General features: G+C 40.0%; 1 protein-coding gene across 1 annotated transcript in view; it reads right to left on the bottom strand.

Annotated features, from left to right (window-relative positions):
* Positions 1-350: 350 nt before the first annotated feature.
* SLC7A11 (solute carrier family 7 member 11) overlaps positions 351-25,310 on the bottom strand; it is a 69,956-nt gene continuing 44,996 nt past the window's right edge. Inside the window, exons 7-12 of the mRNA XM_065404657.1 lie at positions 13,103-13,226; positions 11,982-12,085; positions 11,138-11,234; positions 7,057-7,206; positions 5,053-5,230; positions 351-418 (exon numbers count right to left, since the gene is read on the bottom strand). Of these exons, the coding sequence (XP_065260729.1) occupies positions 351-418; positions 5,053-5,230; positions 7,057-7,206; positions 11,138-11,234; positions 11,982-12,085; positions 13,103-13,226 (721 nt within the window). The remainder of the gene's footprint in view (positions 419-5,052; positions 5,231-7,056; positions 7,207-11,137; positions 11,235-11,981; positions 12,086-13,102; positions 13,227-25,310) is intronic.

Consider the following 25,310-nt stretch of genomic DNA (forward strand, 5'->3'; position numbering starts at 1 on the left):
AAATCCCCAATTTGAAGAACCTAAGATTTGCTACAAAATGAGATTTTTCATTTTTTTTCTACTTGTCCCCACTCTTCCAGAGAGATGAGATGGTCTGTGGCTTCTGTTATTTTACAGCACAGAGCAGATGTACTTTCTACATACCAACTCCTTGTACAAAAGTTTGAGAATGTAAAAAAAAAAAAAAATTTACAGCTCTGGTAACCAATTCTTTTTCAGGCTTCATTTTAACTGTGACTTGCTCTTGTAATTCTCTGAACTTCCAGGGAGGGGAAAAAACCTCCCCACCCCAATGACCCACGCTGAAATGGGACACTCAGGCAACACCTGCTTCTTTAGGATGTAAGTGATCACGATTTCAAGCCATCATCCGTGGGGACAACTTCCAAGATGATTTGCAATGTTTCAGTTACCCTGTCTGCAAAGAGAAAATTAAAGAAACTGGAGATATGTGGGAAGCAATCAAGGAAGATTTTCCTAGAAGAGCTGTTCAACTCACCAATGATATGTGTTCATAAGTATTTAGATGTACCAGTCATAGCATCATAAAATGTCTCATTTAAAGAGCCCTACAACTGTGTTCCCTTTCTAACCACATTTTGCTCAGCTCTGTTCCAAAAAGGGACAATTACTAGGTATAGAAGGGTTCTTATTTGTTGGAGAGACTTCTATTTAGACATTATCTCTAGAGAGTTAATTCTCTACACAGTTGTTCAGCTCAAAACAAACAAACAATGTTAATGTTGCAATAAAGGCCCAAATATGCTGAATGAGGCACCCATATTCTGTGTCAGAATCCGCTTGATCAAAATAAATTGTATTAAATATGTGCATGTAATGCCTCTGTACTGGTTTAAACATGTTACAAGTTAGAAACAATTTCATATTCTTCTTTGTGACCTTTGCTATTATTAAAGAGAAGAGTCAGGGATTAGTGGGATTTGTCCTTTGAATGGTTTGCCTGTTTACACTGTTGATTCATATGTGGGCACCAATCATATAAATATTGAATACCTAGGAAAGATTCACTTCACTTTACAAAGTTCATATTAAACTAAAAGGCATCCTTGCCACTCGAGGGCCTGATTCTCCACTGCCCAGCACCCTGTGTAGTCATTTACACCAGTGCAAAGTGAGGGCAATATGGGGGGTAAAACACTACCATTCTGACTTGTTAGTGTTTTATACTCACCCTGCATTGGTAAATGACACAGGGTGCAAGACAATGGAGAATTTCTCTCTATATGGCTCTTCTTCTCTGCCCTTCTATTTGGGGGGGTGGAGGTTGAATACAATATTTAAGGTGAGGAGTTTTTTCTGAAGAAATACTTTGCATTGTAGTCTGGATTATGGAAGTGAGAAACTGCAAGCACTGAAACACCCATGGTACTTGTGTGCTTTAAGCAGCAGTGGCTAGAGATACACCTCTACCTCGATATAACACCAAAAAATCTTACCGCGTTATAGGTGAAACCGCGTTATATTGAACTTGCTTTGAGCCACCGGAGTGCGCAGCCCCCCCCCCCCTCCCCGGAGCACTGCTTTACCGCGTTATATCCGAATTAGTGTTATATCGGGTCGCGTTATATCGAGGTAGCGGTGTATTGGGCCTGATTCTCATTTACACTAAGACCCTCTTTATACCACTCTGGCACCACAAGTTATATTTGTATCCATTGTAAAGCCCTTTTTATGCTTCCAGGGCAGTTTAAAGGACACTCAGCATAAATGAAAGTCAGTCTCATTGGCATCTGGACCTCCTTCATAGGAGCTCGGAGTTGTTATCTATAACCACAGGGTAAAGGCTGGGAATGGAAAAGAAACCTCTCAGTAAAAGCAGTGATTTACTGGACATGTAGACGACAGGACAAGGGACCTGCTGCTGCTCTCTAGCATAAAGCGGAGATGAATTCTTGTGGAGCCCAACCTCATTAACTCAACAAGGAGAGCGGCACTGAACATATCATGCTACACCTTGAATGGGCAAGTGGCACCCTCTGATGTCTGGAAATAGCAGTTAAAGAAATGGATGGATTTTATATGTACAGCATATCTCTACCCTGATATGGGCTCAGCCCTCAACATTCAGAGCCATTGCTGAATTTTAAACTCCTCAAAGGTTGGGGGATGCTCAGCCCATTATAAAGAGACAGGGCACTGGTAAACATTGGATCCAGATTTAGGGCTGTGTAACAAACATCCCCAAATTCATGTGTTTTGGCTCAGGTCCACCTCTGATCTCTGTTACATTCTTTTCATTATTGATCTACTTTTGTAGGGTGCCCCTTTTCTTGGATCTTTGGTTTCAGGTTAATTCTGTAAAAGGTGAGAAAACAGCCAGTTTTATGATTTGCCCAAGCACAATGGGTAAAACTATGTCTCACAGGTGTCTAATACTAGTGAAATATTAACTGCCTGGTGCAAGATTAAAAGCCATTTGGGAGTGAGTGAGAGGGAGAGGTGGGAGGGGGTGAACTCGAACATCTCTCTGGCTACCTGCATTGGCCGGGCATATTAACTTCACAGTAAGTGAAGTTATTTTTATGAAATATGGTAACTTGATAAGTAAGATGAATGCTCATGTTGCAGTCTGTGTGGGAGATCAGCTAAATGCATTATTCAGATCTCAGAGAAGCATCCTAAATAGACTTATCCTGAAATAGTACATGTGAAAAATGCTCTTTGGTCTCTACAGTGCAGCAGTATCAACTCCTGCAAAGTAATATAATTTTTAAAAAATGACTCCAGGGATATTTCTCACTGCCTATTCTGAAACAAAGCTGTTTATTTAATGAGTGGGTTATCACCTCCTCCCCACCTCAAAACTGTCAGCATCAGTTTTCTCTAACTACTATTGTTACTATAGGAATAACACAGGGAAACTGAACAAGCTGTTTCCCCCATATTGACAGGTGTCTGCTGCTTTCCCCTCTGAGCCAGCACTGTGTGTCTGTATGTGTTACACAGGCATCTGGCTTGATTTCCTGCATGAGGATCCGGTGTTCTCCAAAGGGCTAGAAGAATCAGCCACACTGTCACAGCTAGTAGAAAAGGCTTAATGTATATCCAATCTCCCTTAAAGAGAATATTTTCCTTTCACCTGAGTAATGTAGTTCAACACTGGCATCCTGTGGCCACAGAGTTTCAAGTAACTATGTTGCAAATCCTCAGAGCTTCTCACCAGAAAATGCAAACAAATATTGTTGGTTTATTAAGAAAATATTTTCTAGTTCCGAAACGTCAAGCCAGAGAAATCATAAACTAATGTGGACATCTCCTACTCAGAATAGGGCTGGTTAATTGCTGCTGGGAGGCACAAACTCGCCTGGCATTGGCAGAAGTACATGCTGCATGCACACAAGGCTCTTGTGCTACTTTATTAGGACAAGCTCATTTTAAAGGTCCAGTAAAGCCCAGTGGTGTGGAGCTGGGGAGAGCCCTTGATTTTTTTATTTTAATAAACTAGTGGGAAAGCCAACTTCTATTGAAATCTCTAGCTTTCACAAAGTGTCTGCAGCATAAGGCAAGCTTTTCACCCAGTTTTGTTTAACAAATTACCCACCATTTCTCAAATCTCTTAGGAGATCTTGCCTATATTTCTGTCTGCACTGAAAACTGTCTCATGATATAACTACACAAAAAAGGGCTGAGTAACAAAAATTAAAAGAAGTGGGGCAGCTTTTTTTTAAATTAACTGTACTGTTTTTTCTCTCTAATCAAAAGAACTTCAGACAGCTCTTCTCTAACACATGAAAAGTTTCACAAGTTTTTGAAAAAAATTCCATAAATAGTATATAAACAATTTTCATCAATTAAATTCAGATGTAAAAAAAATTACAGCTAATTTACTTCAGGAAAATATGTTGGAAGTCATTCACAGAAAAGATGTAAACAACCATTATGACAATATGTCAAATATAGAGCATTTTATCTCATAACTTTGCTTTTTAATAGCCATTAAGAATCACGTCACCATCTAGGATCCGTTTTAATGAAGGATTTGATTCCAGCATGCCTTACTTGAAACAAAGTCCTACGGCGGCCCATAGGTGTTTGGTTTGAGTAGCAAGTGCAGAATCAGGCCTACGTTCAGGACAATGTTTTAGTTGTCAGAAGCTGTTGTCCTCTCAAGGAAACATTTAATCTATTAGAACAGGCAAATGACTGTAGGAAGAAGGTCAGTAACTTAACTGGGATCAGATACCTGTGTAGCGGGTGCACAGGGGTTCAGTAATCTGAAATGTCTTGTTTAAAAAATGCTTGCTGTCCGATTGGTTTAAAGAATGAGTTTGCTGCAGACATGGCCATTTAATTAGCTAGAGTTTAGTTTAACTGGTGGAACAATGGTTACAGCATTTGAGTGAAAAGCAAGTGGCTCTGCTGTCCCTGGAACAGAGTGGTGACAAGAATTAAAAGGACTTTCCAGTTTGGGGATTATCACCATGTGTCTGACCCTTTAAGGGGAGTTGGGTCTCAGCTCGATCTGTGACATGCTTAACTTGCCACCCCAGGGGAAAATGGGTCATATGACTCAATCAGGCCTCTGGAATAGATAAGGGAGAAGCCTGGATAGTCAGATGCCAGAGGGGAGATGGAAAGAGAAGGGAGGCCTCCAGAAAAGAAACAAGTCTTGGGAGTTGCTGCTTATTAGAGGGACTAAGAGGGAGAAAACGGGAAAGAGCTTGGGAAGAGCTGAAAGCTGAGGTGTGTCAAATTGTATGAGTTATTAAAATTGGACCAGACCCTAAGAAAGAAGGAGCTGGGCACAGTTTGAAATTGGCAAGACGACTCTGGCTTTGTGTTTATGTTTGTATTTGTATAGCCTGGAAGGGGCGGCATTTTTGTTAATTACTTAGCTGCAGGGCCAAATCACTGCAGCAGCTAAACTGGGCTGTGGAGTTTTTGAGAAGTATTAACAAGGGGGAACTGAGGCACGGTGATGAGGGCCACCCCATGCTATGAGAGAGTGTTTTGGAAATGGAAACCCCATTACAGGGATTGACTGAGAAGTTCAGAGAGAGAGGGAAGAGTCCCACATTAATGTGGACTTACCTAAGAGCCTTCTGAACCATCTTGGCTTCTTGTCCCATATGATAAAGAGGTAGTAGGCGGGGACACCAGTCAGGGTTATTGCAAAGCCTATTCCTGTATTGACAGGATCAGAGTAAAGTGACAGTGCAACCATGAAGAGGCAGGTGAAGGAAAACAAAGCTGGAATAAATAGCGGCACCTGAAACACAGGCCAAAAAAAAAAAAAAAAAAGTTATTACTTTCCACTGACCTTGGTTATCAAATGACACTGGTATTTAATGTTCCATGAAATGTAAATTGGATAAAACACAGCAGCACACTATGGTTCTGCAGAAATACTGGTGTTTTGGAACATGCCTTTGAAATGTGAGTAACTAAAGAATATAAATTAAATACAGTGTTATGCAGTAAGTTCTACAGCAGTCTCTTAATTACACACTAAAACACCACAGCACTTTACATCCTTTAAAATGTAAGGGTTGTAAATATGCTACATTACAAAAGTCCTTTCTCTAGTCCTCTATTAGACAAGCAGCACTAACTATAGTAAAGATTTCCTCTTTGATAATTACCTATTACACTCTATTTTAAAATAAAGCAAAGCGCTCAAGTTGCCAGCTGCCTTTTAAAATCATTAAGTACATACTGATATCCATCCTAAGGTACACAACAAAATGTGGCTGGAGGAGCAGAAGTTAATTGTCATTTGACCACAGATAAAATATATTTGATAGCATTAGGTAACTGACAGGTACTGAAGAAGTATTGTGCTTCTGACAGCATGACTGATTATCTTATCAGTGTCATTCTGAAAACAGAAAAAATAGCAATTAATTCTCTCAGCTTTTGAGGGTGATGCTGTAAACTGTCTTTTCACCTCTTTGAAGGAGGTGCCTGATGGTGCTGCTAACTAGATGCCTGGTGTAATGGAAAATTCTCAAGAGATGATCCTCTTGCCTTTAGACATTACCAGTTCTCTATTGTACCCTGTCAAAGTGTTGTAAAAAAGAAATCACAGAGAAATGTGCTAAGCTGCTGCCCTTCATTTATATGCCTAAAAGAATGCAACAAAGCAAATTATTTTCTAAGTTAAGTTTCTTCCCCATATTTAAATATGGATAGATTTTTGCTACTCTTACTCATGCTAAGTACTATCTTGCTATACAAGTAACCTCACTGGGAATATTCACATAGTAAGGTACTACTTAATATAAATAAGGGTGGCAGAATCAAGGCTGAATAATTACTAGGCCAGATTTTGAGCAATTTTTCTGGGTGCAATTTAGTGCTCAAAAATAACTGTGTGAAATTGTGGGCACAAATATCAGTCATTTAATATCTAATGACCTGTTTGTACCTGAAATTGGTGATTAATGCCAAATAAGGCTCTGCAGAGAGATTAGGAAAATAAAAATAAAAAAATACCCCCTTGATGTCTAACTACCAGTTTTTGTTCCTGACATTAATTCTGGTTGCAAAAATGTGAATGACGTTGTTTGGGCCTGCAAAACAGAGGCCAGATTGAGGCCCAGCTGCAATGCCCCCCAAATACTGGCAGTTTGAAAGATACACAGTTGTGTACAATTAGGAGGCATCTTCACATAGTTTGTTAGATTACAGACCAGTCAGAACCTACTAGCTTACTTCCTCACCACGGTGTGAGTGTGAGCAAAATTGATCAAACACCTTCACTTTCACACATGAACCTAAATATATATATACAACTGCTTCTCCCCAAACCCCATCAACAGTGAACAAGAAAGACTTCTCCTTCTCTGGAGAGAAACGTGGCTAGATAAATATTTTTGCTCTTCATCAGAGATCTTGTAGAGAAACAAGCTGGGAATTCTAAAGTTAAACATTTAAACTACAGTAAAAGAATCAGTTCTGTTAACATCGGTTGCCTGCAAGCAGTTAACATTTTACTCCAGAACATCTGTTCCCTTATCATCAGGCTGTGGACTAGGGGAGGGTTAAATGCAGGGAGAGAGACTTACGTAAAAACAGTCAGATTGCTGAAGTTACCTTGAAAGGACGAGGCATATCAGGACGTTTATATCTGAGATAAATCAGTCCAATAACTACCAGTCCAATAAAAAGCCACCTGGCAAAACTGAGGAAGTTCAGGAGGCTGTACAGATCCCCAGTGAAGAGCATTATCATTGTTAGAGGGTGCTGCAAAAGAAATTCAGAGCATAAGAGAGACTTAATGCACCAACTTCTTTTATTTATATCATCATCATGTATTTATAGTCTGACTTTCGTCCCATAACCAATCACAAATTACACACATACTGCACCTCTGAAATGCAACCACCTCTGGAGTGGAGAACAGCAGCTAATTGTCACACAGAAGGATGTACACAGCTGGGGAAGGGGAAATTTCGGTTAACGCCAGGACAAACCCCTACCCTTATGAGAAGTGCCCTGAGATCTTTAATGTCTACATAGAGCACACAGGAACTCAGGTTATGTCTAAACTAGACTTTTGCACTTTGGCAGTCAATTAAACTTGCAGTTCCTAACATATTTGTAAAGACTAGTGTGGAAACTCCACACACATTTGTTCTGGACTACAAACTTTTTTTTTTTTTTAAATCAGAGGGATCAGCCTAGTTAAAGAATAAACATTTATAGCCTGGATCAAATGGCTGGGGATTGTCCACACTCGCTTTTACAAGCATGTTAAGTATCACAATAACGTAAGGTAAAAATGTCTAGTGAAAACCAGCTCTCGGTTTTTATGGTCTAATTCAAAAGGCACAGACAATTTGTACTTTTTGGAATGAAGGGCTAGGTCAACCTTGCTATAGGCTATGTGTTCACTGCCAAACAAAAAAAAGTGAAAAATCCTAGTGGAGACAGGCTGTGTAGTTTTTACTGAGATGTAGCAAGGCAAGGTCAACCCTGGGTGGGAGGTGGGGGCATGCAGGGCTGGCCTTGCCTAGCTAAATTGTGATAAAAATTACCTCTACCTTGTCTCCACTAGGATTTTACAGTGAGATAATTAACTTGTGTTAGTTTTTTCCACTGAAAAACAAAACAACACTCATAGATTTTTGGCAATAAAGACCTATCTGGGATTTGGACAGGGAGTGTAAATATTTCAAACACGGGGCTTACCCCACTGAGCACCCCCTTTGACTTCCAGTCCATTATGATTTCCACAGTGCCCCAAATGTGCTAGTTTTTTACAAATAAAAGATACAGGATAAAATCCTCACCCCACTGAAATCAATGGGAATTTGGCCTTTGACTTCAATGGGGCCAGGATTTCACCCATAGACCCTGCCCCTTAAAATCTAACTTTAAGCATGATGCTGCAATGCAGGGCAACCAATGGTGGAGGAGAGAAATAGGGGTAAGACACAAAAAAGGCTACAAATAGGATCACATGGTTACTTAGGCTTGTTATATGCACATCTAGCCACAAATAAGCAGGCATGTTGTCATAACTATAAAGGGAAGGGTGACAGCTCTCCTGTGTACAGTGCTGAGATCCCTCCTAGCCAGAGACTCCAAATCCTTTTACCTGTAAAGGGTTAAGAAGCTCGGGTAACCTGGCTGACACCTGACCCCAGGGACCAATAAGGGGACAGGATACTTTCAAATCTTGGGGGGGGGAAAGGCTTTTGTGTGTGTCCTTTGTTTGAGGGGTGGTTCGCTCTTGGGACTGAGAGGGACCAGACATCAATCCAGGTTCTCCCCATCTTTCTAAACAAGTCTCTCTTATTTCAAAATTGTAAGTAAAAGCCAGGCAAGGCGTCTTAGATTTACTTTGTTTTCTCAACTTGTAAATGTACCTTTTACTAAAGTGCTTATCTTGTTTGCTATACTTTGAACCTAAGACAGAGGGGATTCCTCTGAGCTCTTTAAGTTTGATTACCCTGTAAAGTTATTTTCCATACTGATTTTGCAGAGATGATTTTTACCTTTTGCTTTAATTAAAAGCCTTCTTTTTAAAAACCTGATTGATTTCTCCTTGTTTTAAGATCCAAAGGGGGTTTGGATCTGTATTCACCAGGAGTTGGTGAAAGGAAGGAGGGGGGAAGAGTCAATTTCTCCTTGTTTTAAGATCCAAAGGGGGTTTGGATCTGTATTCACCAGGAGTTGGTGAAAGGAAGGAGGGGGGAAGGGTCAATCTCTCCTTGTTTAAGATCCAAGCAGTTTGGATCTGTATTCACCAGGGAATTGGTGAAAGGTTTCTCAAGGCTTCCCAGGGAGGGAATCCATCGAGAATGGTGGCAGCGGGACCAGAGCTAAGCTGGTAGATAAGCTTAGCAGTTTTCATGCAGGCCCCTACATTTGTACCCTAAAGTTCAAAGTAGGGATACAGCCTTGACACATGTAATAAGCAATATCTTCCTTTCTTCACTTTGTGTTCTGAGCATTGAGCATTGAATGTGCTCACTTTCCTCCTCTCCCACAAACAAGTTCAGCCCTCTGCATAACACACAACAGGAAAATGCAGAGACGCTAAGGGTCAGGGCAGAAAATATCTTCGTAACAACTGCACTTATATCTAAGATGGCATGAACAATAGGAAAGACTGCATAAAAGCCATCTTCATATAGAAGCATGCTGCTTCTAGAAGGAAAAGTAGTGTGTGTAACTGCTACTAGCACAATAAAAGTGAACTCAGGAAAGCTGCACTGTGCCATGTGCTAAACAGAAATGTAAGTCACAAAAGATTCAGTAAAATATAAAGCAAAACAAATGGAATATTGCAGGGTAAAACAAATACATTAAAACATTCTGCCCCCCCTCCCGCCCCCCCCCCCTCCAATTAGGGAATCCAATTTTCAAACTTGGGCACCTAAATTTAGATGAACAAATTTAAAATTAAACATTTAGTATATGGCTACACTGCAATTGGATGTGTGATTGCAGCACATGGAGACATACCTGAGCTAGCTTTAATCTCGCTAGCGCAGGTACCAATAACAGTGGCAGCATGGGAGCCAGCATAATATGTACCCAGCCTCGCTAGCGGGCTTGTAATCAGGTAGCTAGCCCATCCTGCTGAGCTCCATTGCTATTAGCACTTGTGCTAACTAGACTAAAGTTAGCTTGGGTATGTCACCACATGCTATAACCACACCTGTGTCTCACTGCAGTGTAGACAGATCCTTACACTGATATGTGCACATCCAAAGTGAGTATTTAGGCACCTATTGTAAGTGTTGATTTAGGTCCAAATCCTGCAATCTGATTGGATCAGCAGACTCCCTACACCAACATGGAGCCCCACTCATGTCAGTGGGACTGCACATGCATACAAGGGTCAAGCCATCTGAAGCAGGGCCATTGGTTCCTCAGGGCCTGATGCTGAGAGGTGCTGAATCCCCACAATCCCCACAGAAGATTGAGCCCTAAATGGAAATGTATTTACAGATATAACATTAGGCAACTGAGTTTGAAAATTAGGGCCTGAGTTACTGCTCTTCTTTTTTCCTAATGCTTTACTGTATAAATTAGTCTTCAATATGAACACAGAGCCAACGTTTAGCTGTGAGTCTGTCTTAGGAATTGGTAACTGGCCCATCACTATACTACCTTGTGCTTTTCCGTTCTTCTCATAGAAACAATTGTGAAAGGGCTGTTACCCACCTTTTCAGACACGTTCTCACAAAGATTAAAAAGCAATCACTGCACTACTCAGGGCTCCCCTCTCCTACATTACCTTTGTGTATCATTGTTTGCATTTTTCACATTAGGGTGCTCTCAGACACTACTGTTTAGCTACCCTTCCAATTAAGTGAATTTGAGTTTTATTTCTCTACTTCCTTTTCTATGAGAATTCATGTCACTGAAAGGGGCCCAACTAATCACTTTCTTTCAACCTTCCAAATCCTTAGAAATAAAGTGTAATGAGACAGGATTCAGGTAGCAGCCTCTGAGAGTTAAGTGCTACCATCAGAAACACAGAGGAGGAGGCACTAGAATAGATCACTTCAGTGCCTACATTCCTCTGCCCCTCACCAAACCCCAAAATATAAATAAATAAATAAATGAGACTCCAGCAGTGCCCAAGTTCTGCTTGAATCCTCCCGTGCAAGCCTGTAATACACAATCTTGCGCAGGAACATTTGTTTATATGATTTACCAAAACAATGACAGCTGGCAGAGGAGTGTGCTTGCGGACATGAATCATGGAGAGAATTTCTGGAAGGTGACCCTCACGGGATGCAACGTAGAACATCCTGGTGGGAAGTAAATGCAGACAGACTTTAAATACACTCATTATAAAGAAAAGTCAAAGCAGCTCACTAGAGATGCAGAACACATTCAAAGTTATCCTCAGCAGCTCTACTTATTTTTATTGAAGACATTCAGATTTTAAAAGATGTCAGAAGCCGATACTCAAAAACCAAAGCAAAAGACTTTTAACCATTTCCCATCCCAATCAGTCTTTACAAGAAGTTAATATTAGTGTTTTCCCACATTTACTGTATCCCATAGAAATAAAGCATCAATCCATTAGGTATTACATTAAAAGGGATTTTTTTAAAGCAATTCACAGGGTTTTAGCAATGTGATAGTAATGCCAAACATGACAAAAGTCATAAAGACTATTGCAGTCAACCTGTCCTGATATTTAAAGGAATTAAACCTGGTTTCATTTGTCCTCCTTGGTTTTGAGTCATTCCTTAACTAGTTCAAAAAAGAACTAGATAAGTTCATGGAGGATAGGTCCATCAATGGCTATTAGCCAGGATGGGCAGGGCTGGTTTCCCTAGCCTCTGTTTGCCAGAAGCTGGGAATGGGCGACGGGATGGATCACTTGATGATTACCTGTTCTGTTCATTCTCTCTGGGGTACCTGGCAATTGGCCACTGTTGGAAGACAGGAAACTGGGCTAGATGGACCTTTGGTCTGACCCAATATGGCCATTCTTATGTTCTTACCCACCTCCCCCACCCACTCCAATAATTCCTGGATCTTCTCACCTGGAAACTGCAAAGATGCCACCATTCATAGAGCCAAAGCAGGAAAGGGCAACAAATATTGGAACGGCTAATGAAAAATTTCCCATTAATCGTTCAGCAAAGGTCTAGTAAAAGAGAGCAACATGAATTAACAGAAAAAAATAAGAGTTTCTACAAGATCCCATTCTATAACTTTATGTGACATTGTACTGCACATTTGTCATTTTCTCTTCACTAGTGGGATCCAACTTACTGTGGGCAAGAGTCTCCCACTCATACTCAGTAGGTAGCACTTTATTCAGACAGCAGAGCCTTATTTCAGTGTGGCTACTTATCAGTTAAGGTACTACTTCATGGAAGAGGGGTAGAATCTGCCCCTATATATTTGTTTTAAATACCGTCAGCTGTCGACTATTCATTTACATTCTATGAAGGAGAATCTGTCTAATCCACATTTGTCATACATATACAAACATTCGTAATATTTTGTACAATGATCACCATACTGAGCTTCTGTCATCCTACAGTCTATACACCCAGTCACATCTCACTCTCCTAGGTCATTACCATAAGAGTTTTGTTTCTTATCCTCATGGTTTGAAGGCGCACACAGGTGCTGCCCGTGATTTTCTGTGGTCCCACAAAATATTCTGCTGCTAGATTTTATATGTTACAGAATTAGTCACTTGAAAACAGGGTGTTCAGATTCTCCTATTGAAAAAACCCTTAGTTGTATCAATATTGATATGTGGATTTACACTTGTTTATTGCAAGACAGATGCCACAAAAATAATTGACACCACCACAGTTTAGCAAAACACTTAAACACGTACTTAAGCATGCACTTAAGTCCCAGCAACTCTAAAAAGTCAGCTGAATAGGGATGGGCTAATGCTATGCATAAGTTTAAATTCATCCCTATGCATCAATAAGGAATCCAGTAAAAGGCAATGAGACTTAAGCCCATGTTTAAAGTGCTTTGCTAACTTGGGGCCTTATAAGGGTTTTTTTGTGTAGCTTCATTGTAAGTTTCCCATTTTTTTTATTCTTATTTTCAGGGGGAAATGACCAACTTTAACAACAGCAGATCCACTTTAACTGTAGCCAGATCTATACATTTGTATTTTTCCTCCATAACTTACCACTGCCACAGCCTTTGAATTTAGCAGTTCCTCAGGGCTGATTGTAGTGAAATAAGCCACATTTGTTAACACATAGCCAACTGTGACAATAACCATTGAAACGCATATTGCGAGCGGTATGTTTCTGGAATACACAAAGAAGCTCATTAGTTGCAATCTGCTAGTCATTCCCTGAAAATGAAGCAAAGAAGAACATGAGAAAAAGCCATTTGGTCTTTGTCCTTTGTATCCCTAGATCTATGACTGGCATGAACAGATGAGCAGTTGATGATCTAAAAAATTATAACTAGAAGCTACAGGTAAAAAAAAAAAAAGAAGAAATGTACATTCCATGTCTCTAATTTGAGTCAGCTATTCAAATAATACATAGTCAGGTATATTCTGCCCCTCAGTCAGGCATATGCAACAGTGTCCTCAAAAAGCTCTACCATGTGCCAACTGACATTCACACTGAGGACTGGAATTTATGGAGATAACTGAAGATTGAGTTTGCCTCAGAAATAGCAGCAATAAGCATATAAAACTTTGCTATTTTGTCAATATGGGAGGAAGAGGAAGAACAACATGTTAATAAATAATAATAAGAGCTTTGTATTATATGACACTTTTGATCAGAAGCTCTTAAAGGAGCCAGTGTCATTATCCTTTTTTTTAAATAAAGGGAAACCAGGGCGCAGAGGCAAAATGACATGTCCAAGGTCACCCAAGCATGCCAGTGGCTGAGCTGGGAATAGAAACTAGGTCTCCTGAATCCCAGCCCAGTGCTCTACTCAGTAAATAACACTGCCTCCCTTAAAATGACCTCCTCTGGTTCAGACCAAGAAGGGATTCAGCTTTGAGAAATAAATAATCAATTCAAGTTAACAGGAAGCAGCATGGTAGATACAGGATACGCATTGCCTTAAGAAGGGGATGCTCCTGCTTCATGGCTATTCCCTTCAGCTGATTCAGTCAGGAGTAAAGCTAGGTGACAACAGATTTTTAAGTTCACTGGCAATTCTAAAAATCAGGGAAGAATTTGTTTTCGGTTAACCTGAAATGGAATATTCTTTAAATTTTCAGCAAATTGAAAAAAAAAACTGTTGTGTCCAATCAGCATCTTATTGGGCTCAAAACAAAACATTTCAGTTTTAAGCATTTTTGATTATTTTGATTTTTTTTAATTTTGAAACAAAAATTTGTTCTGAACCAAAACCAAAACAAACAAAAAACATTGTTTCAAAAATGGTAAAACAAAACATTTTGATCTAAACACTTTGCTTTTGATGGGATCAAAAGATTGTTACATGTAGCAATCTTCTGTACGAAAGACAATGGACACAGTCAACTATGGGAGGAAAGAGGGAAGAACAGGAGTTCTGGATGATCCAAAGAACCTGCTAGCACACATCCCAGAAGAAATAAAATCAGCTCCCTCAAAGAGCGCCTTTGGGATTCAACACACTGACCCATGATGTGCTGTTTTTTGTCATAACTCTTGCAAACTACACTGCCACTTCTAGATAAGAATTTAATAAGGACCTTCTTTAACACTGTAGGCTGCTGGCCTATATCCTACAAAGGATATAGGCCATGCCCAAAGTCTAGATCAGGCCCTTTTCCTCAGAGCTTAATTTATTATTCAAAACACAAACACACAAAAAAGTTATTCCCAGTCTTCCTATAAGCCATCCTGGAGTCCCCTACTCCAGTGCCTGCCACGAGAACCCATAGGTTTGCCAATTTTGGTTGGATGTATTCCTGAAGGTTTCATCACATGACATAATCTTTAATTAAAGATTCATCTTTAATTCCTGGAGACTCCAAGACAATCTTGGAGGGTTCATAACCCTAGGAACCAACATTCTTCAAGTGGTGCTGTTCCCTTGGCCCAGGGACTTCCTCCTCCTCCTCCTCCTCCTCCTATCACTACCACCATCACCACCCAGCTCCTGGCAGCTCTCCCACCAGCTGAGCCATTTTCTGGCTCTAATAACTACCTCACCCCCTTCCAGCTGGGTCTGAGAATCCCTTCTACCAGGTCCAAATGCCTGTCCTTAAAGGGGTCTGCCTGAAAACAGGGCTGGCTGGCTCCAGGCCGCCTGGCTCTTAAAGGGGCAGAACACCTTGTTGCAGATACCTTTACCGAGCTTTCAAGTTGAAAGGAGGTTATGGAATGAGAGATGTTAAAAATGAAGTGGTGGTGTCACTGTTCCCCATATTAACTGCATTAGAAACTATGGTGATGAGTACTATAGAAACTAAAGAGATAATTAGATAAGAGGATCATGTAGCAATGATTGCAATATGATGGACATTGTGGCATTGCATAAGCCCAATGCTATTACAGGAAGAGGCCCACAGTCTCAGGTAACTAAAGAAAAAGGGAACCCATCAGGTTGTACATGTCACTCAATGCAAGAGACAATGGCGGAGTGGATAGCACACAATACAGAGTTCAAGTACTGGTGGGAAAGCCTGGGCCATGAAATTACTGCATTGTTACCAATATATATGTCCTCTACTTGCTGGTATAATCTCCTGTTCTGACTTTCTTGAGTTCAGGCAGCCAAAACCTTCAACTACCTGAGCTAAAACTGTCTGCTCTTCATCTTGAGTACTTATCAACCCTTATAGAACCTTAGCACTGCAGGTGCCTCTAATTCAGATCTCAATATAATGTCCTCTAAAATACAATGGCAGTTCAAAACCAAAGAAGTAAAAAGCACTTTAAAACCTGAGTGTATTTAGCACACTGAGTCCTGGCTCATTATGTTGAGTAGCACTAAACTCTGCTGATAGCAAAAAAAACAAAAACCAAAAAACTAGTCAGCAAGTGCCATTCATTACATTGCCTGAAGATGGGGAATCATCATGTTTTGTTACCAAAAGCCTTGAGCAGAACAAGAGGCTTGGTGACCTCTAAGTTCTTAGTGCTCTTATGTAAACGAAGTGCTCCATCTGTACCTCTTTTTTCTCTCCCAACATGATCAGGCCCTTAGGGGGTTGCAATACATTATCATGTAATACCCGTGAGTGCTGCTTGTTAGATGGCTGCTTGCAACGGCAAATTTTGACAAAAGTGCCGATCCAGTTTCATGATTTAAGGGATGAGTAATCCAGCCCTGGTTGATTTCTCATTGACGCATCAGTTCAGAATTGCATTTTGTCACCTAATCATTGTATAGTACATCAAGCCAGATCTGAACACTATGTTAAAATACTAAGTAGGAGCTTTAAAAGAGTCTTTTCTACTGGTCAAATTGAAGAGAGAATTCCCAGCCTGCAATAAGATATATTTATTCACCTCTATCTCATAAATTAATCCTTTCACTATTATGTGAGTAGCTCTAATGCCAGAAGAAAAACTGTAGTTATGAAACAACCGCAAGTGAGCATTCTCAGAGAAGTAAATTAGCTCCGGATACTCTGGATCCATATTAATACTCCATATTAGTGGGCATATGTTTACATTGCATTTAATAAAGGGCGGGGTGGGGAGAGATAGCTCAGTGGTTTGAGCATTGGCCTGCTAAACCCAGGGTTGCAAGTTCAATCCTTGAGGGGGCCATTTAGAGATCAAGGGCAAAAATCTGTCTGGGGATTGGTCCTGCTTTGAGCAGGGGGTTGGACTAGATGACCTCCTGAGGTCCCTTCCAACCCTGATGTTCTATGAATCTAACAGGACCTGTTACATATTATTTATCCATAAGGTCATATGAGAGACAATCTGTTATTTGAAAGGTTTATGACACTTAACAAATCCACAAAGGAACTTATGCATATAAAATCCAAATTTAGGTACAACTGAGATCCACAAAACCCCTGATCAGCTGCCACCAAATGCTGTAGGCACCTGAACTCATTTGTACCTACATTTTCACTGTCAAAGTCCCCTAGGCACCTAAAGTTCTGCTTCTGGGCATGCTGCCTGGCACAGGCACCAGGACACCTATTTCACAACTAAGCCCCTGCATAATCTTCAAACCAGGTGCTTATAGGCAGGGAAACATCTATCTTGCCTATGGGGCCTGAGCCAGTAGGAGTGCTAAGAGCATGCCTGACTCCTCACAAAACAGCCAGGGGGGAGGAGGAAGCCTCTGATACAACCTTTAGGCCAATGGTGAGGATACAGCAGACGCTCATTAGTAGCAACATATCGGTGTCCTTTTGCTATGTTGTTCCTAAGTGGCTGTTGCTGTTATGGGTAGTGTCGACAATTCACCGTAGGGAAAGTGTTCCCAGGGGAAATGTTGCTTGTAAGCGGCAGTTGCTCTTACAAGATGTGGCTGCAAACAAGTATCTATCTCACCTAGGATGCGGTACTCACCTGGTTCAATTCCTTCTCTGCTTCAGGGGTAGGGATTTGAACAGGGCTTCCCCACCTCTCAGGTGACTGCCCTAAATACTGGACTATAGTGTCACTCTCTCTCTCTTTCTGTGGGCCAGTTAATATTTAGGGAACATTCAAATATCTGGGTGCTTATCCCAACTGAACCAGGCCTCTATACTTTTTAAGATTTACCCATGTTTAGTTACTATTCAGGGGCAAATCCCACCATCCTGCCCTACATATGGTGCAGTTCCAATGCAGGAACAGGGAAATCTGAATTGGGGGTGTGCACACCATTTGCTTCACGGAACACAAGTGAGAGAGGCTCCCTGCACCCCAGAAAAATTAGGGGGTAGGAATGGAGTTGGTAAACCTGTAACTATATAGATGCAAAAGTCATTCATCTGCCCCTACTGTCAGAGCTCCACTACTTAGTTATGGACCGGGAGAGAATTTCTTCCTTCCTGGATTCTGTGGACCTCCCTAGGTCACAGCCCAGTTACTCAGGCTGTACACTGGGTTTAGGATTTGACCCTAAGTACAGTAAAATCATAGCTCATCTGGAAATCCGGTCTGCTACTGCATTACTTACTGTAAATATTTTCAAGAGAAACATACAGGGAAGACACTGCAAGGAAAAGATGAGAACCCGGGGATAGGAAGAACAACTTCAATAAGTCAGGTTATGAACATTCCCAGAGGTCTACAGCTCATATCCCAGCTTTAATGACAAGCTTTATAACAACAAACTGTAAGTGTTCAGAGCTGAGACCACTGCAGGCTGCTCTTTCCATGAAATGACAGGCATACCGTCAAAATATGCTCAGCAGATTCAGCTGAGTTCATAGTCATAAAGTATGTTGTCTCCGCACACCTTATAGTTCCATGGCCAAGCCAAAAATCATTTCCTTGTATTCACTTTAAATGTGGATTTTACTAAAGCTTTAGCTCAGTCCACTGTCCAGGAGAAAATTCCATACACAAAAAAGTGAGGCTACAGGCCTGCAAGAAGATGTGAGAAATGAGCAGTTATAGATTAGCAGCCAAATAAAGGCAAAGGAGCAAATATAAAAAGCAAAGTAAAAGAAAAACTACAGTAAAGCAGGCACAAACAGAGAATAAAAGTAAATAGAATATAGGAAATGCAGGATCTTAAGCAATCAATGATTTGCTCATACTCCCTTAAATATCTTTGGTGGAATATAATACACATGAAAAGAGAAGAGCTCACTGTGGGCTTATCCAACCTGCAGAACTGAAGTAGTTCAATTTCAGGTCTGATTTTAAACCTATTTAGTTCAATTAGTGCAAAAGGCTATGTGAACTCTTTTAGTCTGTCTGAAACCAGATTTATTTCAGTACAGCTTAAAATGATTAGGAGCAAGTTTAAACTGATCTGAAGTTTGCCACTCTTAAAACAGAAATAAGAATATCCACTTAGGGGTGTGCACTGATTCAGCTACATCTATTTAATTTAACTGGTGCAAATTTTAATGTGGATAAGATATTTGAAAGCAAAAGCAATTCTGAAATGAGATGGAGGTTTCAGTCTTCAGTAATGCATACAACAAACAGCCATTATCTGCCAAAGTCCTATCTGTCTAATGAGGTATTACCCTTACACTGCAGCAGTTTCATATTAAATTCATTGATAAAAGACACAATCTTTCATAGAACTCAGCTCTCCCTTTCACATAATAAGAACATGATAAGTCAGATTTCCTACTTAGTCCAGCAAAATTGCATATTTTTACTGTGCAAAGCTAATATAAATTATGGACCTGATCCTATCGCAGAAAGCAATTGGATTTTAGTCCTTAATTTTCAGTGGAACCAGATCAGACCCATTGTTTGCAAAACATAATGCAACTAGTCCAGTGTACCAAAATAAATGTTAAAACAATTACTTATTATCATTTGAGTAATAAATTTACTATCTTGTAATAATGGCAAAAGCAGTTAATATTACAGCTGAGTAAACCCTAATCAGCAAAAGTCTTAACTTCTTTCACATGGCTACAATGTTACTATGACAGGAAATGAAGTTTGGTTTTCATTATGCAGTACTGTAGGTACTGTTTATTTCTTTAGTGTGCTGAAAATTTACCATCCCAGAACTTTCAGGTTCCTTTATAGGAATTACCTTTGTGCAATGATATTTCCTCAGGGAATCACTGAAGTCTTTTAAAAACAATTCTGTAAGTGCATTGCTTCCAGATTTGCGCAATTTGAAAATTGTCCATTACATGGGTCATAGGGCCACATTCATGGTGGGAGAAGTCCAGAAGACATTTGTGCCACAAGTTTCCCCAAATAATAGTCATGGAAGAAAATAAATGCAGCACAGAAAGGGAGCAAACATGTGACTAGTGCTTAGAAGGAGCCAGGAACTCAGTAGAAGCACAGATGACGCACAGGCTAGGAGTAACATCTATGGGGTCTTTGGTCTGTACCCACAAATTTTCAACCTATACCTGCATGCATGAATGCATCAAGTCCACCTGTCACACAGACAGAACAAAATTATGTGTAACATTTGCAAGTCTGCATCCACAGATCTGTTGGTATTTCCCATGAAGAATGGGGGGCATACAATATAACCCATTATGATGAAGGAGAAATCAAAATGATTCACACCTGTCCTGTAAAGTTTGAAAAGGCTACCTTCTTTATCTTCTGTAACAGGAAGGGGGAAGGGTGTAAAATGAACACAAAGAACTGAAAAAGGGTGCCACCTCCCAGGGCAATTGAACACAAATGGGCTTGAAGTTGTGAACTTTGTGTACTGTGTGGTTTAGAACCACAGTTTTCACTGCTGCAGATCCTTAGTGAGCATATTTGAAAATACTAATGGGAACATGTGCAATAATTTTTAGGCTTGTAGCCTTGAGACATAAGTGATTATTATTTTGATTATTGTACGGAACATTGTGTGAAGAAAATCACTGTTCTTTTCCCTTCAATGCCTGTAAATATGTTTCATTCCCAGCATCCATATGTTCTGAACTAGAATTGTTATTTATGGTCTTGCAGCTCAGACAATCTTAAATCAAGTGAGCTCTATTCATCGTCTTTTGATTATGACTTTCTGGGGAGAGAAAGGGTAGGCCATTAAGCCACAATTTCATTTGCACCACCCCATGTGCCAAGGAAGTTAATGCTAGAGTGACAGCTTGACAGGTGTAACAGAGTAGAGAATCAGGCCTTCTCACTTTCTGTCACTTAGCAAGGGAAGCAAAATGCTTTTAATTACTTGCTTTTTGACTTACCTTGCTTGGATTGTAATTGGTTTCACTTAATAAAGGGACTGCTGCATGACTAACTGACTCGGACAGGTCAAACGATGTTAAAACAGTGGATTTAATTCACTACTCTGAATTTGTATTTATTTATTTATTTTACAGCAGTGACTTCTGGACCCATTGAGTAGCATAAAATGTTCTCACAGCAAGAACTCAAGACCTATAATGGTACCAGCTGTAAGGGCTAAACATTGATAAACATAGCATATTGTCCAAACCAAACATTTTTAGTCTCAGGACTGAGCAGAAGTAAATATGTCAAAAGCCTTTGGCAGGTTTGGTGCCAAGTGCCCCATTCACACAGTGGTTATTTTTAACATGGTTTAAAGTTGACTACAGCCATACCATGTTCTAACTCCGTTTGGCTGACCAGGTTGCACATTAGAACAAATGATTCTAAATATGTTCAAGCCCTGGCTGCCATCTAGTAAAGGTGGTATCTTCCATAAAAAAAAAATAATTTTACAGAGGAATGGAATGAACTCGTTCAGCTGAAGCTTGGTGTAACCAATTAAAGAGGGTTCACACTTTTTATCGTTTTAGACCATAAAAGACAGTAATAATACATTGCTCAACTTTTGACATTTTTGCACATTTACACTTTAATCGGCTTTATATCATTTTGATAATGAAATCCCGCATCTTCCTGCACAGAATGGACAACCACTCCTGGTATTCTCAAGAAAACATCTGAAGTAAATGATATTAAAATTTAGGGCCCAGATCCTCAGCTGTGAGTGAACAGCACACAGAACATCTTAGGAGTGTATGTGTGTAGTGGGTCAAGTATGTAAAACTAGCATTGAACCATGTTTGTACTCCCCAGGTCCTGAGCTGACTGTGCAGTAGCCTGGTCTTCCAGCCTCAATTAGATTGTCCTTAAGGCTGCCCTAAATTTCAGCATCTGCCAATAGGGAAAGTCCTGGCCATGACCCCTTTCCCCCCAGATATGCTCTCTTTGAGGAGAGCTACTTTTGCTTTATAGCACAGAAGAATCCTCATACACGGGGTTGATCAACCTGTGGCTGGCTACCCCATTTTTAGGGTCAATTTGTGCTAGTAGTGGAGTGGGAAGCAGCCTGAATGCAGTGGAAAATCTAAACGTTTAAACCTGCCTGCTTTTAACAGACTGCAGAGTATTTTTCATACATTAAGGATTTTTACTCAGCACATCATTAACTGATATTACATTATTTACACCAAAATTAGTACTGTCAAGACTCTTTTATACTTACAGCAGATATTACAAAGATATCACTTGTTCTAGCAGTATCCCCACTTTAAGTATCGGGAGTATCACTCAAACTGGTAATATCTGGAAAACCAGCATGAACTATTTAAGTGCACCCACTGTAATAGGAGTAAAAATCAATCCAGGTCTCATAGCAATACGTCCTCATGTGGTTTACATATAAATTTAGCTTTACAATGTATTGACTAAAGGCCAGATTCTCTCCTTGGATACTTTTCAAGGGAGCACCTGGAGAACCCAGGAGGCAACATTTTCTGTGATTATTTGAACCTGAAATCTGGCACTGTTAACAACAACAAATGTTTATTCACCTTTAAAGAAATGCAATATGTATTAGTCCGTATCAGATCCTGACATACCCATTGCAATAAAGGTCTGGGTTTAATTCTGACCTAGGAGTACAAACACAAGCTCTGCCACCGTCATTGCTATGTAGAAAAGTACATGTTTTAGAAAGTGATGAAACATACATTCAGATGTTTCACATGAAAATACATCATCACCTCTGGGCTCTCAGTCAACTCTTTCGTAAACCATTTCCATGCTTCCATCAAATGTCAATGTTTGACATCTTTGATGGAGAAGGTCACAAACTTCCCAGAACGAGTACACAAATGCAATAAACCAGGGATGTGAGAAGTCAGATTTGACATTTGTTGTATAGCTTGAACTATAACTTAAGACCACTTCAGTTCTTTAATGTACTTTATCTTCTTATTTTCTCACTGGCAAGTAGTCCTCCTTTCTGGAAGCACTTACATCACTGCCTGTAGCATAGATGATGATGAGATGTGATACTAAAACAATAAAAAAAAAAAAAGGCACCACCAGTCCATATCAAGCTCAGAAACAAAAATGCAGAAGAAAACTACCAGGCTCAGAGCATTTCTTCCAACCTGGATTTTACAGCCCTAGATCTCAGTTTTACCTTCTCCTCAGCTGCTACAGGAAATGCATAAACACACACATCCCAATAGAAGGCTTAAAAAAATTATAAAGGGGGGCAATTATATATTAAAAAATGAGAGAGAGAACTATTTTATTGCACCAGGTTCTCATTTGACTTCAGAATGATTGAATTTTTGAACACCTGATTTATGAGCAGGAGGTACTGCCCCCAGCCAAAATCATTTTTAGTATTAAAAGAAAAAAAAGAAGGGAAAAAAAGAAGTCTCCTGAAATTCACGTCAGATTTAATATCAGACATAGCACATGAGTACTGGGAGTGCTGCTGCACCCCCTGGCTTGAAATGGTTTCCATCATATAGGGTTTACAGTTTTGTTCAATGGCTTTCAGCATCCCCCCCCCCCCCCGCTATAAAAACTGTTCCAATGCTACTGACATAGCAGCAGCCATATACAAGTGCTTTCCCATAAAGCATGAAGACAGCACTAGCCAATGAACTGGCAGCCACGGGTGTGGAACTTAGAGGTACAAACAAGGGGATCCGAGCTGGGAAAGAAGCTGACTGGGCCTCACAGCTCTGGATGTCTGAGCCAGTTGAAACCGATTGCCAAACAACTATAATGTCATTGCCAGGGAAGAGAGATGAAGCAGGAGATGGGTAAGAGAGGAATATCACATTTAGAAATATATTAGCTGTCAAATCATCCATCTCTGTCATAGTAAGGATTAGGACATCTTGACTGTGAATGGATTTGGGGTAGAGGTGGAACTCACAGCACTGATTTGCATGTATATCTATTATCTATATTGAGGACATATGTTTCTGATTTATGTAATAGCAAATGGCACACTAACACCTCAAGACTGGCTAGGCTGCTACCATTCTGAAAACGAACTGCAGAAGTTCAGAGCCTTGTAACAAGCAGTGTGAATACAAAACACTTTGCTCAGATGCTACTGCGGAGGTGGGGGAGAACGATGCCCTCTGCTTCTTGCATCTGAGCTTTTTAGGAATCATCATTGTTAGCATTTTAATAACCTAGTTTGCTAACAACAAAGGATGATATCTTAGGTTCACAAGGTAAAAAGAAAAAAGGAATCAAACTTTTCATATTCATTAAATTCTTTGACATTTAATTCTTAACAGGAGAGTTTCAACAATGACAAGGATCATAAAGGAACGATTTGCTGCTGTATGTTACCATTGATATTTCAGCATGAATTGAAATTGCACTATTCAGCGATGAAAAGAGCAGCTACTTGTAACAAAGAGCACCATGGAAACTGGAATATCATTTACCAACATAGGCTGTTCTATTATAGGAATTTAAAATGAGAAAAATGGTAACACAAGTGCCTTGAGGGACATTAATTAGTTAGCACTTTTAAAAAATAAGAGTGGTTTTAAAGAAAATTAAAGGAAGACATCTTAACAGTATTGTACTGCAACGAATGGGCTTATCTAGCATGTAAATAACTCTCCCCCAAGAGAGCAAGGAAATGAGAGCTTGCTAGATATATTGCAGCAAACTTACTATGTGCACTGCATGCTTTCTACAGCACCTTGAAATAGGTACTGTAAGAAATGATCGAGTTCTCACACAGCACACCAAAGCCAGAAAATTCCAAGTGTGGTCTGAAATATGCTCACGCACATATGGTATGATATGCTGCACACTGACTGGAGATCCCTGAAATGGGACTTGAGATTCATCTTTGAATTTCCTTGCTTTGACTTCTTTGTGTATAGTTAACATCAGTTAAATATAACAGGCTAAATTCTGCTCTGTTAAACCTGTACAGCTCCACTTTTCAACTGGAGTTGCAGGGGTGTAATAGAGAGTAGATATGCCCATATTTTAAAGACAGGAGAAAGAGGTAGACATGCCAAATCACTAGTCACTTTTGAAAGTCTTGGCCATACTGTCAATAAGAGCCAAATGTGACCTACAGTACTTCTAAACAAGAGTTACAATCTTTTGGGGATTGTCCACTGGTTAACCCGTGTCTATGGCAAAACTTGGTCCTGCTAGTGAAGGCAGGGGGCTGGACTCGATGACCTTTCAGGGTCCCTTCCAGTTCTATGAGATAGGTATATCTCAATTTTTTTTTAAATAAAATGATCCACAGCTCTTTCACACCAAAACTTAAAAGAAAACAAAAAAAGAGTAACTCCTCTTTAAGATCTACTATATGTCATGCTATTCTGCCTCAGAACTAGCATAGATGAACACCAAAAATAAAAACCAAGCCTCTCAAAAATGTTCAAATATTTACAAAGGAGTACACAAACATAGCACACATTCTAGTGCTCCATAACAAAACAGCTCTTACTCAAATAGACTTCAGGAGGCAAGAGTTACACATTTCGACCTATTGGAGGGAATGAGGAAAATGTTAAGCAGATGGAAAAGGATAAACTTGGGCTTTGAACC

Source organism: Emys orbicularis, chromosome 5 (assembly GCF_028017835.1).
Source record: "Emys orbicularis isolate rEmyOrb1 chromosome 5, rEmyOrb1.hap1, whole genome shotgun sequence".
NCBI classification, from domain to species: Eukaryota; Metazoa; Chordata; order Testudines; family Emydidae; genus Emys; species Emys orbicularis.